Source organism: Sus scrofa, chromosome 6 (genome assembly GCF_054392235.1).
Source record: "Sus scrofa isolate SSC_HxYL_T2T_F1_AM1 chromosome 6, Sscrofa_HxYL_maternal_Yorkshire_Landrace_v2.0, whole genome shotgun sequence".
NCBI lineage: Eukaryota > Metazoa > Chordata > Mammalia > Artiodactyla > Suidae > Sus > Sus scrofa.
In genome coordinates this window covers 87345037-87360538 of record NC_139388.1, presented here as the reverse complement: position 1 = coordinate 87360538, position 15502 = coordinate 87345037, and the positions used below count along the sequence as shown (strand labels likewise).

Genomic DNA, 15502 nt, shown 5'->3' with positions numbered 1-15502 from the left:
TGAGCTGGACCAACAGGAGGTGGTGATTGTGATAAGATGGGAGGCTTGAAATTGAGATTTTAAAGATTGCACAGTTACTGTTAATGACAGGATCGAAGGCTTGACAGTGGATGTGGGTGGAAGAAGTATACTGTCTTAAAAGATGTTAGAAGAATAAACGTCAAAGAACAAAGAGTAGGTTGCTGGAGGGACTAAGATGATGACTTGAAGGAGGGATGGAGAGAAAGACGGTAAGGCAGGCGCTGAAAACCTCAGGGACTGAGAGGCAGGTAGGTAACCTCGGCAAGGAGAGCAGAGTCTGCTGGTATGGTCTTCAAGAGAGCTGGGGATATTTGGGGAGGAAAAAGGAACAATGGTCTAAGAGGTAGTATGGGAATCTCTTATTATCTGCTAATTTTTGGTTCTTTTCACTTGTATATATGACTTTTTTTTTTTTTTTTGGTTGTTGTTGTCTTTTTCCTATTTCTTGGGCCGCTCCCGTGGCATATGGAGATTCCCAGGCTAGGGGTCTAATCGGAGCCGTAGCCACCAGCCTACACCAGGGCCACAGCAATGCGGGATCCGAGCCGCATCTGCGATCTACACCACAGCTCACCACAACGCCGGATCGTTAACCCACTGAGCAAGGGCAGGGACCGAACCCGCAACCTCATGGCTCCTACTCGGATTCGTTAACCACTGCGCCACGACGGGCACTCCTTGTATACATGACTTTATTTTAATCCCTAAATACTTTAATGTGTATTTCCTTTATGCAACGGTATTCTCTTACATAACCATTGTTCAGTTACCAAAATTGGGAAATTAACATTGATCCAATCTTCAAATTATTGTCTTATTCAAATTTCATCAAATCTCCCTCTCAGCCCTCCACTTGTTTCTGCATTTCTATGTCCCAGATCTCACAGAAAATGTGTCTTCTCTCTCAGAAAGTTTCAATTCTATAATCCAGGAAAAGAGAATCTGATTGGGCCCCTGGGTCATATACCTGCTCTGGTCCAATCAGCAACAACCAGCATGGAAAGTGGTTCCCACGGTAAAAACAGGGCTGTCAAGGAAAGAGGTTAATTCCCAGAGGTGAAACACTCCCTGGGGGCTGCGTGTTGTAAGTCTTTTCCTGCTTTGTTATGGTCTTCAGAGCAGTTGTTTTAAAAGGCTGCACTAATTCAAAGCCATCTCTGCTCTTCTCTGCAGCTTCAATGTGTTAGTTTAGCCGGTCCAAGGGAGGGTTTAGCACTGATTTTGTGCGTTCACTGCTTCTCCTCAAAACTTCAATTCAGCCTGGGTTTGTTGAGCGGAAGGGCTCAAGGGAAGCCAGAGCTAATTCAATAGAGGCAACTCAAGAAATGCGTATTCCGAGCTGATGATTCCCAAATGTGGTTTTTGGATTCCTGCAGTTCTTCAAAGAGATTGAGAATATAAGACCTCTTCAGTTCTTATAAGGGAATTCCACAGACTTTCATTTTTATGTGCGACTGAGATTTCCTTGCCGTTTGTTCATTCATTTCACGAATATTCTGAGCCTTTTATGCAATAGGCACTTTTCTAGGCAGTGGGAAAACGCCGCTGCCATGGAACTTCTATTCCAGAGGGAAAGAGCTGCCGTAAACACTAAACTAGGCAAAAGATATGTAGCATGTTAGATAGTGTCAAGTACCATGGAGAAAAAATAAAATGGAGAAAGGAGATATGAATGGTTGGAAGGGGAGCTCAAGCATTAGAAAGGGTGCCCAGGGAGGCTTCACAGGGCAAGTAATTTGTGAGCAAAGATCTGAAGGCATCAGGTGTGCAAGTCATGTGGATATCTGAGGACAGACAGAGGCAGATCAAGGGCAGGGCTGTGGAAGTGGTTTACCTCTTTCAGGAGGAGAGCTTATCACTGACCTGCTCAGAAATATTGGCACACAGTGATAATAAAAAGCAGACAGACTTTTAGTTGCTTTTCTTATTGTTCTAAATTCTCTACAGTCAACGCATCCCCTTATTGCCTGTACCCAGGGTGGACCACTGCCTCCACCCTGCCTTCCAGGCAATGGAACAGACAGTGCAAAGTGGTACTGCTGTGGGAACATGACTGGGGACTTGAGGAAGAGCAAGGGCAGTGTAGTGTGTACGGAATGAGCAGGAGGTGAATTCATAGAGGTTTGGGGAGGACAGAGGACCAGGATCCTGTAGGTCGTAGTCAGAACTCTGACATTGAGTGAGACAGGAGATTCTGAGCAGAAATGTGTCATGAACTTACTTAAGATTTTAACAGGGTCACTCTGACTGCTGCATGGAGAATAATCAGTTGGGGGACAAGGGTGGAAATGGGGAGGCCAGATGGAAAGTTATTGCAAAAATTTGGCAAAGCGCTGATGGTGCGGGTCTATGGGGCATGGTGGTAAAAATTCTGCCCAATCTGGATATTTTTTCTAAGGCATAGCTACCAGGACCCACCAGTAGCCCACTAAGGGAGTTATTAAGGCTTATGACATTTAATATTCATAAAGCAAAATGAGCACATAGCTGGAATTTTCTGAAGACTTTAGTTCAGTATTATAAGAAGTCTTGGCTGCTTCATGTTGTATAGGTTCTATCACTCATACTCCATGCAGAGTTGAAATTCTGCCAAAAAGTAAGAAGCAGTGGGTGCATGTCTACCTGACTTTTTCCCCACCTAGGTGGACCTCGACTGGAAGTATTTAAGAGCTAATGATGAGGCCAGCCAGCAACTTCCCTGGATTATATACACAGGACTCACAGGGCACCTCTGAACAGGGGACTGCTGGGCTGAGTCAGCCTCCTGACTTCAAGTCATGCCTCCCACATGAAGCGCAGAGCTTTGTCCAAGGAACATAGGGGTTTCCCTGTGGGCAGAGGATGCTGCCACTCACTGCTCCCGCCGGGTTTTGTTGCAGGTGGACAACCACGTAAACATGATGTACATCCATGTGTTTGCGGCCTATTTCGGGCTGACTGTGAGCTGCTGCCTCCCGAGGCCTCTGCCCACTAGAGGGAAGGAGAAAGACCAGACGGCCACGAGCCCCAGTTTGTTTGCCATGCTGGGTAAGAACGAGGCAGGTGTGGGTGGGCTCAGATCTGGGGTGAGCAAGAAGCTCCCAAACTGCTCTGTGGGGAGACCTTTCTCCTTTGCCAACCCTCCCTGAAGTCGCTCCCTTAGGACCCATCTCCTCAAATGGGGTTTGATGAGCCCATATCTTTGAAGGATGTGCTTCTCTCTAGGGAACTTCTCGTCATTCGTATCCAAAGGAGAGGAGAACCTCAGTGTGAACGGGGTTATCCAGTCCTTTTGTCCTCAACTTAAAGGAGGGAACTGGAGGGAGTTCCCCTGGTGGCTCAGCAGTAACGAACCTGACTAGTATCCAAAGGGGGTTCGATCCCTGGCCCTGCTCAGTGGGTTAAGGATCTGGTGTTGCCATGAGCTGTGGTGTAGGTTGCAGACACAGCTTGTATCTGGCATTGCTGTGGCTGTGGTGTAGGCCGACGGCCTGAGAACTTCCATATGTGGCCCTAAAAAGCAGAAAAAATAAAAAAATTAAAAAAAATAAAGAACAACCAACCAACCAAACAAACAAACCAAACAAACCCACAAAAAAACAGAGGAGTGATAATGTTGTATTTTGTCTTTTTTTTGGTCTTTTTCCAGGACCACACTCGTGGCCTATGGAGGTTCCAGGCTAGAGGTCTAATTGGATTGGTAGTGCCGGCCTACACCAGAGCCACAGCAATGCTGGATTTGAGCCGCATCTATGGTCTATACCACAGCTCACAACACCAGATCCTTAACCCACTGAGCAAGGGCAGGGATTGAACCCGCAACCTCATGATTCCTAGTTGGATTCGTTAACCACTGAGCCAGGACGGGAACTCCAATAATGTTGTATTTTGAAGAGCTCCAGTGAAAGTGTTAAACTTAGAGGCTGAGAGAGGATTAGAGAAAGGAAATCAGCCAGTGAGATTGCTAGCGGGTGGCTGAATCCCAGGCCAGGGGACCAAATGAAAAGAGACCCATTAATTTTTTAAAATAAGCATTTGGCCATCACAGGCAGAGGTCAGGAAGCCCAGAGTTTGGTGCTTTTAACTCTCTGGGCCTTGGTTTCCTCACCCATGAAGTATATTAGCTGGGCCCTACCAGCTTAAGAATTCAGGAAGGAGATGTGGCTTGCCTGAAGTCACAGGGCTAGAAAGTGACAGAGTTGAGACTTGGGATTCTCCTGTCTGATATCCCTGAGGCTTGGGCTTTGGGGCAGGAGTACTTTTCTGACCCTCTCTGACCCCCAGGCACCCTCTTCTTGTGGATGTTCTGGCCGAGTTTCAACTCCGCTCTGCTGGACATCCCAGACGAAAGGAAGAAGGCTATATTCAATACCTACTACGCCCTCGCGGTCAGCGCGGTGACAGCCATCTCAATGTCAGCCTTGATTCACCCTAAAGGGAAGATCAACATGGTGAGGCGGGGGCTGTCCGCTGGGCGGCACTTGGGTTCTCTGGGCCTGACACGTATCTTCATGCCCCCTCCCCCAGCATCAGCCCCATGAATTGGGACAGAGCACATGGGGCAATGGAGCCTTGTCTGCAGCATCATGGAGTATCAACCCAGACAGTGCTGGCTTGTCAAAATGGGCCTGGAACACAGGAGACTGTCAAATGATCAAAGGCTCTCTTGGGGAATGATTAAACTCATCCACGTTGACATCAAACATACCCTGCTAGTTATTAAAGGCAGCCCCCACGAGTGAGAGTCAGCAGAGAAAACTGGGATAGAGCGAGTCAGCCTCTCCCCCTTTCCCAAGAAATGTCAAAAATGGAATGTGTGGAGTTCCTGTTGTGGCTCAGTGGGTTAAGAACCTGACTATTATCCTTGAGGATGCAGATTGGATCCCTGGCCTCCCTCACTGGGTTAAGGATCCAGCATTGCTGCAAGCTGCAGCATAGGTCATGGATGTAGCTCAGATCTGGTGTGCCTGTGGCTGCGGAGTAAGCCTCCTGTAAGCTCCAGTTTAACCCTCTAGCCCAGGAATTTCTCTATGCCACAAGTGCGGCCATAAAAAAGAATTAAAAAAAAATGGAATGCACAGAATCAGAAATAAAGTACTAAGTTTCCCTAGCCATGTGACCTCTTAAACTTTTTGAGTCTCACTTGCCTGGTATATAAAGTGGCCGATTGAGAGACAACATACGTGAAGTGCTTCATGTGGAATCCATGCTGGGCAAATATTAGCTGCTCTTATTGGCATAGCTGGGAGACTGTGTGTATGAGTTTTGCAGGGAGAGACAGGTAAGAGGGTAGAGCGAAGACAAAACAAGTTCCCATGATGCTCGGGGCATGAGGTCAGCCAGCCAGAGAGGGCGGCGAAAAGCGTAGACAGACAGCAGGGGCTGGAGTGGAGAGAAGGTGGCTATGGATGACAGGTTAATAGCACGAAGGGGAGGTGAGCTCCATGGTGACAGGGAGTCTGGGATCAGACAAGGTGGGGACATCCAGGGTGGCAGGTGTAGGCTTTTCCGATTAGGAAAGCCCAGAAACTGGTCCCAGGCCCCAGAGCTCCAAGATCTGGGTAGAATTGAGAGGGGCAGAGGGCAGTAGCATAAGAGCAAGGTAAGGCCAGAGTTCCCTGGTGGCGCAGTGGGTTAAGGATCTGGTGTTATCACTGCCGTGGCTCTGGTTATAGCTGTGGCATGAGTTCGATCCCTGGCCCAGGATTTTCCACGTGTCATGAGTGCAGCCAAAAAAAAAATTTAAAAAAAAAAAAAAAAAAAAAAAAAAGCATGGTAAGGCCTCAGTTCCAGAGGAATGAAGGACAAAGCAAAGACATGACCCAGGAACAAGGGCCAGCTTACTGGGACTGGGTCCAATAATACAAGGTCACGTAGGCACCAAGCAGCCAAATAATAAAGACAAAAGTAGTAAAATCAGGAGTTCCCATTGTGGCTCAACAAAAACAAATCTGACTAGTGTCCATGAGGATGCAGATTCAATTCCTGGCCTTGCTCAGTGGGTTAAGGATCTGGTGTTGCCGTGAGCTGTGGTGTAGGTCGAAGATGCATCTCGGATCTGGCGTTGCCATGGCTGTGGTGTAGGCCAGCAGCTACAGTTTTGATTTGACCCCTAGCCTGAGAACCTCCATATGCCATGGGTGTGGCCCTTAAAAAAAAAAATGGTAAAATCAATAAGAACGGCTTTATTTATAGGGCATCTTCTCATGTTCAATACCAGGCATTGTGCTCAGAGTTTTACATACGGTACTTCACTTAATTCTCACAACAACTGTATCAAGCAAATACAATCAAAACTCCACTGGAATTCTTTTATGGCACGGTGAGTTAAGGACCTGAAGTCATCAATGCTGTGTCATGGGTGCGATCCTTGACCTGGGAATTTCCACATGCCTCAAGCTTGGCAAAACAAACAAACAAACAAACAAACATTCTTCTAGTGACAAAGTTGAAGCTCCGAGTTGTTAAATGCCCCAGGACACAGCACATTAAGTGTCAGGGTGGCCAAGATGCTGAGTAACTACACTTCCAAGCTAAATGAGCCACAATCAGGGTGACTGCTCCCTGAGCCTGAGAAGTGGGGTGAAATAAGACCATTGATGAGGTCCCAATGGGGGGGGGGAGGGGGAGGCTGGTCTTGGCATCAGAGAAGCAAGGGAGACATTACTGTGGTGTCTTGCTACCAGCTTTTCAGGTAACCTGGAGAGCTGCTGTCCCCTCTACCTCACTTCGTTCACGTGAAGCTATTTCTTTGCAGACTCACATCCACAATGCAGTGCTGGCAGGAGGTGTGGCTATGGGCATCCCCTGCTACCTGATCCATTCTCCTTGGCTTGCCATGGTGCTGGGCTTCATAGCTGGGCTGATCTCCATCGGGGGAGCCAAGATCCTGCTGGTAAGGAGCTGGGCAGCTAACACCTGCTGCCTTGGCTTACACCAAGGTCCAGGCCCCTGGGACCATGGTGGGCCATTATGTAATGCCATGGGCTGCCTTAGACAGCTGTTGGCACCTTTTCAATTTGGCTTCAGATCTTGGGTGAGGGAATGACCTGGGTTGGATGGTGCATTTGTTAGGATCTGGGAAGGAAATAACAGAATCCATTCAAGCTCACTCAGAAAGAAGGAGGATTTGTTTTAAGGCTACTGGGGTATTACAGAACCCAAGGACAGGAATGCTGCTGGGCGCCCAGGAATGGCTGGCACCAGGGGTGGGAATGTCGCGGGGGAGCTCAAGAAGTCCCTCCTCTTCTTTCTTTGCTTTTTCTGAGCATCTGCTTTATTCTCACTCTATATTCTCACTTCTCCTACTTCTACTCCACATGGTGAAATGTAGTCTCTCTCTTCAAGAGAGCAGCCAGGCAGAAGCTCTTGGCCCCAACCCCAAGGTCCTGGGGGAAGGGGCTCATTGGTCTAACTTGAATAACGTGGCCCGTCTTTGGCGGGGAGGGAGGGCACATCATATACATATGGCTGCTGTCCATGAACCAGTGAGAATGGGGGTGGGAAGGACAGCACCCACACAAGGGAGACTGGGCTGATACTCCAGGTCATGTCCACTTCTGATTGTTTAATTCTTCTTCTAAGTAGATGGATTTGTCTTCCTTTAATATTCAACAGATATTGATAATACCAGAATACCCCATTACAGCCAATTTGTTATAACACACTTCTAAGACAAATACTTAGGAACAGCAAATCTTCATAGGTTTGAAGGCTTGATGGAGGGAAGAAGAATAGAATTTTTGGGTGGCTTAAGAAGCTGAATTTGGATGAACTGTGGCTATTTAGGGAGGCGGTTTCAAGCCCAAATAAGGAAGCACTTACCAACAGTTTGATTTGACCAAAGATGGGGCAGTCTGCTTTTCATCTTTGGAGTGGAAACACCTCTTTTTTTTCCCCATTATAGCTGGTTTACAGTGTTCTGTCAATTTTCTACTGTGCAGCAGGGTGACCCAGTCACACATACACATATACATTCCTTTTTCTCACATTATCATGCTCCATCATAAGTGACTAGATGTAGTTCCCAGTGCTATACAACAGATCTCATTGCTTATCTATTCCAAAGGTAATAGTTTGCATTTATTAACCCCAAATTTCCAGTCCATCCCATTTCCTCCCCCTCCCCCTTGGCAACCACGAGTCTATTCTCCAAGTCCATGAGTTTCTTTTCTGTGGAAAGGTTCATTTGTGCTGTATATTAGATTCCAAATACAAGTGATATCATATGGTATTTGTCTTTCTCTTTCTGACTTATTTCACTTAATATGAGTCTCTAGTTCCATCCATGTTCCTGCAAATGGCATTATTTCGTTCTTTTTTATGGCTCAGTAGAATTCCATTGTGCATATATACTACATCTTCTTATCCATTCATCTGTTGAAGGACATTTAGGTGAAACACATATCTTTTATCTCCTCTGGCTTTGAGACCCTCTGATGAAAGCAAGACATGCACAGGAGTTCCTGTCTTGGCGCAGTGGTTAACGAATCCGACTTGGAACCATGAGGTTTCAGGTTTGATCCCTGGCCTTGCTCAGTGGGTTAAGGTTCCAGCATTGCCGTGAGCTGTGGTGTAGGTCACAGACTCGGCTCGGATCCCGTGTTGCTGTGGCTCTGGCATAGGCCAGCAGCTACAGCTCCGATTAAACCCCTAGCCTGGGAAGCTCCATATGCCTCGGGTGCGGCCTGAGAAAAGACAAAAAGATACACACACACACACACACACACACACACACACACACACACACACAAGACCATGGGGATTCTAAGGAGGGAACTAGCCTGAGCAATTTTGCGTTGGTCACCATCTCTGTTGGCTCATGGCCATCTGGGAAGTCAAGTGATGAAATGAAGGAGTGCTGAAGTGGAGTCTGGAGATGTGGTCAGATTCTTTTCTTTGAATCAACCATGTAGTCTCTTGGATGGCAGTTAAGTTTGGGCTAGACCAGTGGGTCTCCATCAGCCCCCAGGGACATTAGACAGTATCTGGAGACAGTTTTAGTTGACACAACTGGGTGAGGGGTATTACTGGCATCTAGAGGGTACAGGCCAAGGATGCTGCTAAACCTCCTACAGTGCACAGGACAGCCCCACACAACCCAGAGTTATCAGCCCAAAATGTGAGTAGTGCCCCTGTTGAGCAATGTGTGGACCAGCAGCATTAGCATCACCTGGGACTTTGTTAGAAATGCAGAATCTAGGAGTTCCCAGGTGGCCCAGGGGGTTAGGAGCCAGTGTTGTGACTGCAGCAGCTTAGGTCACTGCTGTGGTACAAGTTCAATCCCTGGTCCAAGAACTTCTATATGCTGAGGGTATGGCCCCCCAAAATGCAGAATCTCAGGTCCCAGATCCACTAAATCTGACTTTTGTACTTGAATGAGCTCCCTAGGTGATGTCACTGCACATTCAAGTCCAGAAGCACTTACTTCATTGAGCCCCAATGTCCATCCTGCCACTGGTGCCCCCAGATGCCAAGGGTCTGTGACAGGGTGGGTAAGGAGTATCAGTCCCACATGGAGATCTGCTGATAATGGTGTTTGTCCCCAGATGTGTCTTCAACACAAGCCTGACGTCTTTGGTATCTGCAACATCTATGACACATATGGCGTGCACTACACCTTCGGCTTGCCTGGTCTGCTCGGAGGGATCACCGACATCGTGCTGAAGGCACTTCAGGTCAAGTGGACCGAGGTTTCCATGTGAGTCTCTCAGCTCAGCCCCTGTCGCCCTATCCAACTCAGGCAGGAGTGTGCCCAGAGCCCTTGACTGGGGGGTTGGGGGGGCGTGCATTCAGGGCCAGGCACTCAGAAGGCCTCGGTGAATATTTCTGGACCAATTTATTCTGCAATTCTGCTCAGCCCCTAACTTGTATGGACTCATCACCTCTCCAGGCCACTTCTTTTTAAAGCAGGCGCTTAAGTGCAGGGCAAAGTCAGACAGTCCTGAGGCCTCCGAAAGCAGAGAGCAATCAGGTCCAAGCTGATTGAGTCCGGAGGTTTAGGCTGTGGTGAAGTGTGCCGTGGGGTCTGGTTGATCTTGTCCCCTTACTAACTAGGCCATGCTACCTAAGCTCTCCGCACCAGGGTGGCCCAATGGTAAATAGAGATAATGATAGGACCTGCCCTCATAGGTGCTGGAAGCTACCTGAGGCCAGGCAACCTGTGGTTAAGAGGCTTTAATATGTTAATGCAGGAAAAGGCTGAGCACAGCCAGTCACCCTTCAGGCCCCAGAGAGGGAAGGAGCTTGGCTGAGATCTCACAGGGAAGTGGGAACATGGGCCTCTGAACCAGAGTTGGGTCCTGTGTCCCCTGCCCAGCCCCTACCAGGCAATGGACAGCAATGACCAGGACCCTGGCCATCACCTCCCGGAAGTTGTTTCTCTACTGAACGTGGCTCACATAAGATGAAAGAGTGACTTGGACACAACACAGGGATAGATTTTTTTCCAGATGAAACAATATGATGATAATAATAGTATTACTGATGACAATCACTGATGTTTACTGACTGCTTTCTGAGTGCTGGGCATTAGGCTAAAATCATTACGTGCATCATCTCATTTAATCCCCACAACCTCCCTGTGAGATATTATTAACTTCCTCAAAGAAATGACATGCGGGAGAAGTTATCTGCCTATGACCACGTGGCTAGAACCTGCTGGAACAGTGGTGAGCACCTGCGCTGGGCAATGCAGGTTCATTGTGTTTGGAGGCATCTCAGAGAAGTCATGGAGGGCTGGGTCCCTTGTAGCTCCAACAACAGAGATGACCATAGCCCCAGTTTTAGGAACATCTATGAGTTGGTGAGACGTGCCTCCCTGAGCTGTCCAGGGTGAGGAGGACCCTCTTTGGAGGTGGGGAGGGGGCTGGTTTATGTGAAGCAAGGCATCTCAGGAATGGACTCCAATGATGTGTCTGCCATTGTTTTAATAGCTGTGTAACTCTCGGCAAATCTTTTCCCCTCTCTCTGAGCCTCTGCATTCCCCTCTGTAAAATGGGGGATTGGCCTAGCAGGGTCCTACATTCAGATGCCTGTAGGGGCCAGGCAGGTAAGGCGAAAAATGAGACCAGCGAGGGGAAGAAAGCTTGGGCAGTGGTTCTTCAGTGTCAGGCAGCTAGTACCATGCAGGGACCCGGGATCAGTGTCGCCAGACTCAAGAGGAGACAGAAATCCACAGTTATGCACATACTCTCCCAAGCATTGGCAAAAGATCAACGGAAACATCGTCTGAGCCAAATTCTGCACATGGACTCCCAACCTAGAACTTCTGGACCACCTACCCTTCTATCCCCCACATCCTATGATTCTGTGCCTCTCCTAGAACCGTGGTTCTCAACAGCATCCGTGTCACCTGAACCCATTAGAAATGCACATCCTCCCCACCCCAGACCCATTCGATTAGAAATCGGGGGAGGGGGGGGCCCTGCAGTCTGTGTTTTAACCAGTCCTCTGAGATTCTCTCTCCCATTTTTTTTTTTTTTTGTTGTTGTTCGTTTGTTTGTTTTTTTGGCCATGTACATGGCATGTAGAAGTTCCTGTGCCAGGGATTAAACCCGCACCACAGCTGCAACCCAAGCCACTGCAGTGACATGCTGGATCCTTAAGCTGCTGGGCCACAAGAGAACTCCTCTATGGGATTCTCATGCTCAAGTTTGAGAACTATTGGCGTACAGCAAAAACCAAAACCAAAGCAAAGCAGTCAAGCTACAGTGTGCCGCTAAAGGATTAACAACCAGCTCCCCAGGGGAACAAAGCCCTGACGTCTAACATGTGCTCATTTCTGTGGGACGAATACTCTCACCGTGGCCAGTTTCAAGCCACAAGGTGACATCACTGAACGTGGAGTTGAGACGAGATGAGAACCACTGAGCTGTGTGTCTGTGCAAGCTGGCTCCAGCTCCCCTCTGCAAGCCAGATCTCATCAGGATAAGACAACTGAGGACCAGGAAGTAGCCTAGCCTTGGCAGGAAGGTGGCAAAGGGAAAGGCACAGTGCCATCAGTGACCTCCCTCCAGCAGGCCTCTGGTCCGCCGGAAATAAAGGGCACAGGCTTCAGGGGTAAACAGACCAAGGTCCCATTTACCAGTTGTGTGGTCATGGGCATGACATTCAATCTCTCGTTAAATCTCAGCTTTCTATTTGTAAAATAGGCTAATAAGATCCTTGTCCCAGTGTTGCTGAGATGATTCAGCAACATATGCTCACTAAACGGCTCAGGACAGTGCTTGGCATGGAATAAGAACCTGGCCCTTTCTTCAGGATGGTTACTGATGCTGCTGCTTCCGTAGGAGGGGCATCTGGTTGTAGCGGAGAGATGGAGAAAGGACTGAGCTGGCAGGCAGACCCTTCCTGGGGAGTGTGGATCAGCTACTGTGTTAGCTCTGCGTCACCGGGCAAGTCAGCTGACTTTCCATTCATTCCACAAACAATATTTGCCCATTTCCTATTCGGGTGAGCAAGTGAATGTGTCAGATGCCATGCTCGGAGCGTGGATGAAGTGTTTTTTCACAAATGGTGGGATGTTAAGTGCTGCGAAGACACACTTAAAGAGCATTGACTCACACTGTGCACACACTCTTTTTTTCAATTCTCATTCCACCCCTTGATTATTTCAGGGAGGATGTCTCCCCACTCTTCCAGCACCCTCTGACCCCCGGTTTGAACAAGGGGGGAGGAACCGAGATTCGCCCAGGCTGCCACATCTGGGAGCCATTAAAGCAATGTGTTGTGTTCATTGTATCTTTTTTTATATTTATCTCTTATGTCTTTTCCATTTACATTAGTGACACAAAGTTTCCTTTTAAATACATTTATTTAAATGTGAAAAACAAAAGTCTATTTGAAGAAAAATATTTTTCTAAAAAATAGTATCTCTGGGAAGTTCCCATGTGGAGCAGCAGGTTAAGGAGCCCGTGTTGCCATAGCTGTGGCGCCGATTGCAACCGCATTTCAGGTTTGATCCCTGGCCCGAGCAGTTCCATGTGCCGCAGATGTGGCCAAAAAGAAAAAAGATAGCATCTCTGGAATGCTGATAGGGCCAAATTTGTGAAGGTAACCCTCGAAGGCTGAAATGTGGCCATCTCTGTGGGTAGACAGACCTGCCTTATTTGAATCCCAAGAGCCACCTGCTCCAAGCTCCACGGCAGTGGAGGCCTTGCTTCACCTTCCTGACCTGGACCTTGGCATGCAAAAGGGCTTGCTCACAGGCCTGCGGTGGCAAAAGGGCTTGCTCACAGGCCTGCGGTGAGGTTCACGTAAAATCAGACAGTAAACCACGGAGCCAAGCCCACCCTGTGTGGGGACTGTTACTATGACAATTCCGGCTTCATCCATGTCTGCTCTCAGATGGCATCAGGGCAGAGGGGATTGAGAGTTGGCAGTCAGCAGATTCAGGCTTAGTTTTTAGTCCAAAGAAATTTTTTAACTGTAGTATAATCTACAACCAGAATAGTCAAGTGTCATAAAGGTACTGCTCAATGACTTCTGACCCGTCCTGATAACCAGCATCCAGAACGCCTTCCTGTCCCTCCCAGGGGAATCACTAACCTTACTTCTAATAGGCATCAATCAGTTTTGCCTGCTTTTGTCCCTTATACACATGGAATCATACAGGAGTTCTGCTCTTGTGTGCTTGGCTTCTTTTACTAAGCATTGCCGTTGTGAGATTCACCCATGTTATTGAGTATCTCTGTAGATGGTTCATTTTCACGGGAGTAGGGCATTGAATTGTGCTTGGGTTTCATTTATAAAGGCAACTGAGTGACAACACGGAAGGTCAATGTTATTGAAAGGACGCTTTAATGTTGTTCATGGTTGCCCTGGAAATGAGAGGCATAGCATACTACGCAGGGACACATGATAGCTTATCACACGCAGGGACCAGGCAGCAGAGGGGCGGCAGAACGAGTCTTTAGGACTGTAGTGGCAGGGGAGTCATGCAGGGATGTCTCCTATTGGGCAGAAGTGAAAACACAAATATTAGCGTTTGTGGTTGGGGGGTTTATCATTTGAGTTTTGCACACCCATAAAAACTGACTTATAAGAAAGAGGGAGAAACAACTTTGGCCATAAGTTTGATCCTGTGGTAAGTGAGTGCTAAGTAAACAAATACAAAATCTAAGAAAACAGGAGTTCCCGTCGTGGCACAGTGGTTAACGAATCCCACTAGGAACCATGAGGTTAAGGGTTCAATCCCTGGCCTTGCTCAGTGGGTTAAGGATCTGGCATTGCCGTGAGCTGTGGTGTAGCTTACAGACGCGGCTTGGATCCCACGTTGCTGTGGCTCTGGTGTAGGCCAGTGGCTACAGCTCCGATTATACTCCTAGCCTGGGAACCTCCATATGCTGCGGGAAGCAGCTCTAGAAAAGGCAAAAAGACCAAAAAAAAAAAATCTAAGAAAATACAACATAGAGTTTCACTGTGTGAATATAACACAATTCATTTATCCATTATTGATGAGTATTTGGGTCATTTCTAGTTTGGAGCTGTTATGAACATTCTAGTGTTGCTGCTATAGCATTTTAGCCCTTTTCTTTTGAACATACAAATGCACTTCTGTTGAGTATGTGCCTAGGAGTGGAACTGTTGTCTCATAAAATATTCATCCGATCTGCTTCAGTGGATCCTCCCAGTTTTCCACTGGGGTTTGTGCAGTAGGACCTGAGAGTGCCCTTTAGCTCATACATTCTCTAACTCTCCCCTTTTCCCTTCTTTTTAATTTTAGCCATTTAGGCCTCAAACTCACTGTTTTAATTTTAATTTCCCTGATGACTAATTAAGTGAAATACTTTACATCTTCTTTTTTTTGGACCTTTGAATACCTTCTCTTGTGAAATGTCTGTGTAATTCCTTTTGCCCATTTTTTTGTTGTGTGTTCTTTTTCTTATTGATTTGTAGGAATTCTTTAAATATTCTGGATCTAGGTCCTTCGTCAGATATATGTACTGCCAATAGCTTCACACATTTTGTGGGTTGTGTTTCACTTTTGTCTTCTGATAAACGAAAGTTCGTTTTTATTTTTTATTTTTTGCTTTTTTTTTTTAGAGCCGTACTCATGGCATATGGAGGTTCCCAGGCGAGGGGTCGAATCAGAGCTACAGCTGCCGGCCTACACCACAGCCACAGCAACATGGGATCTGAGCTGCGTCTGTGACCTACACCACAGCTCACGGCAATGCTGGATCCCCAACCCACTTAGCAAGGCCAGGGATCAAACCTGCATCCTCATGGATACTAGCCAGATTTGTTTCCACTGAGCCATGATGGGAACTGCAGAAGTTCTTTAGTTTAATATAGTTCAGTTTATCATTTTTCTATGTTTAGCTCTTGTGTGTCCTGTTAAAGAAATTTTTGTCTCCTACTATGAGGTCACGCAGATGTCCTCCAAGGACCACTTAATAGTTTAAAGTGAAGCCCTGGGTTGTCTCGAAGGGAGCGGACAGGGAAGTATGTTCAAGGGGGTGGGCTGGGGAGATGGGACTGATGGCCAAGATGTACTCCA

The 15502-nt window shown here is 47.4% G+C and overlaps 1 protein-coding gene across 1 annotated transcript in view; it reads left to right on the top strand.

Moving 5' to 3' along the window:
* Window positions 1–15502, top strand: part of RHCE (Rh blood group CcEe antigens) — a gene marked incomplete at its 5' end in the record, with an annotated part of 44652 nt that overhangs the window by 18684 nt on the left and 10466 nt on the right. The window contains 4 exon segments of the mRNA NM_214378.1: window positions 2901–3048; window positions 4285–4451; window positions 6758–6895; window positions 9549–9700. Of these exon segments, the coding sequence (NP_999543.1) occupies window positions 2901–3048; window positions 4285–4451; window positions 6758–6895; window positions 9549–9700 (605 nt within the window).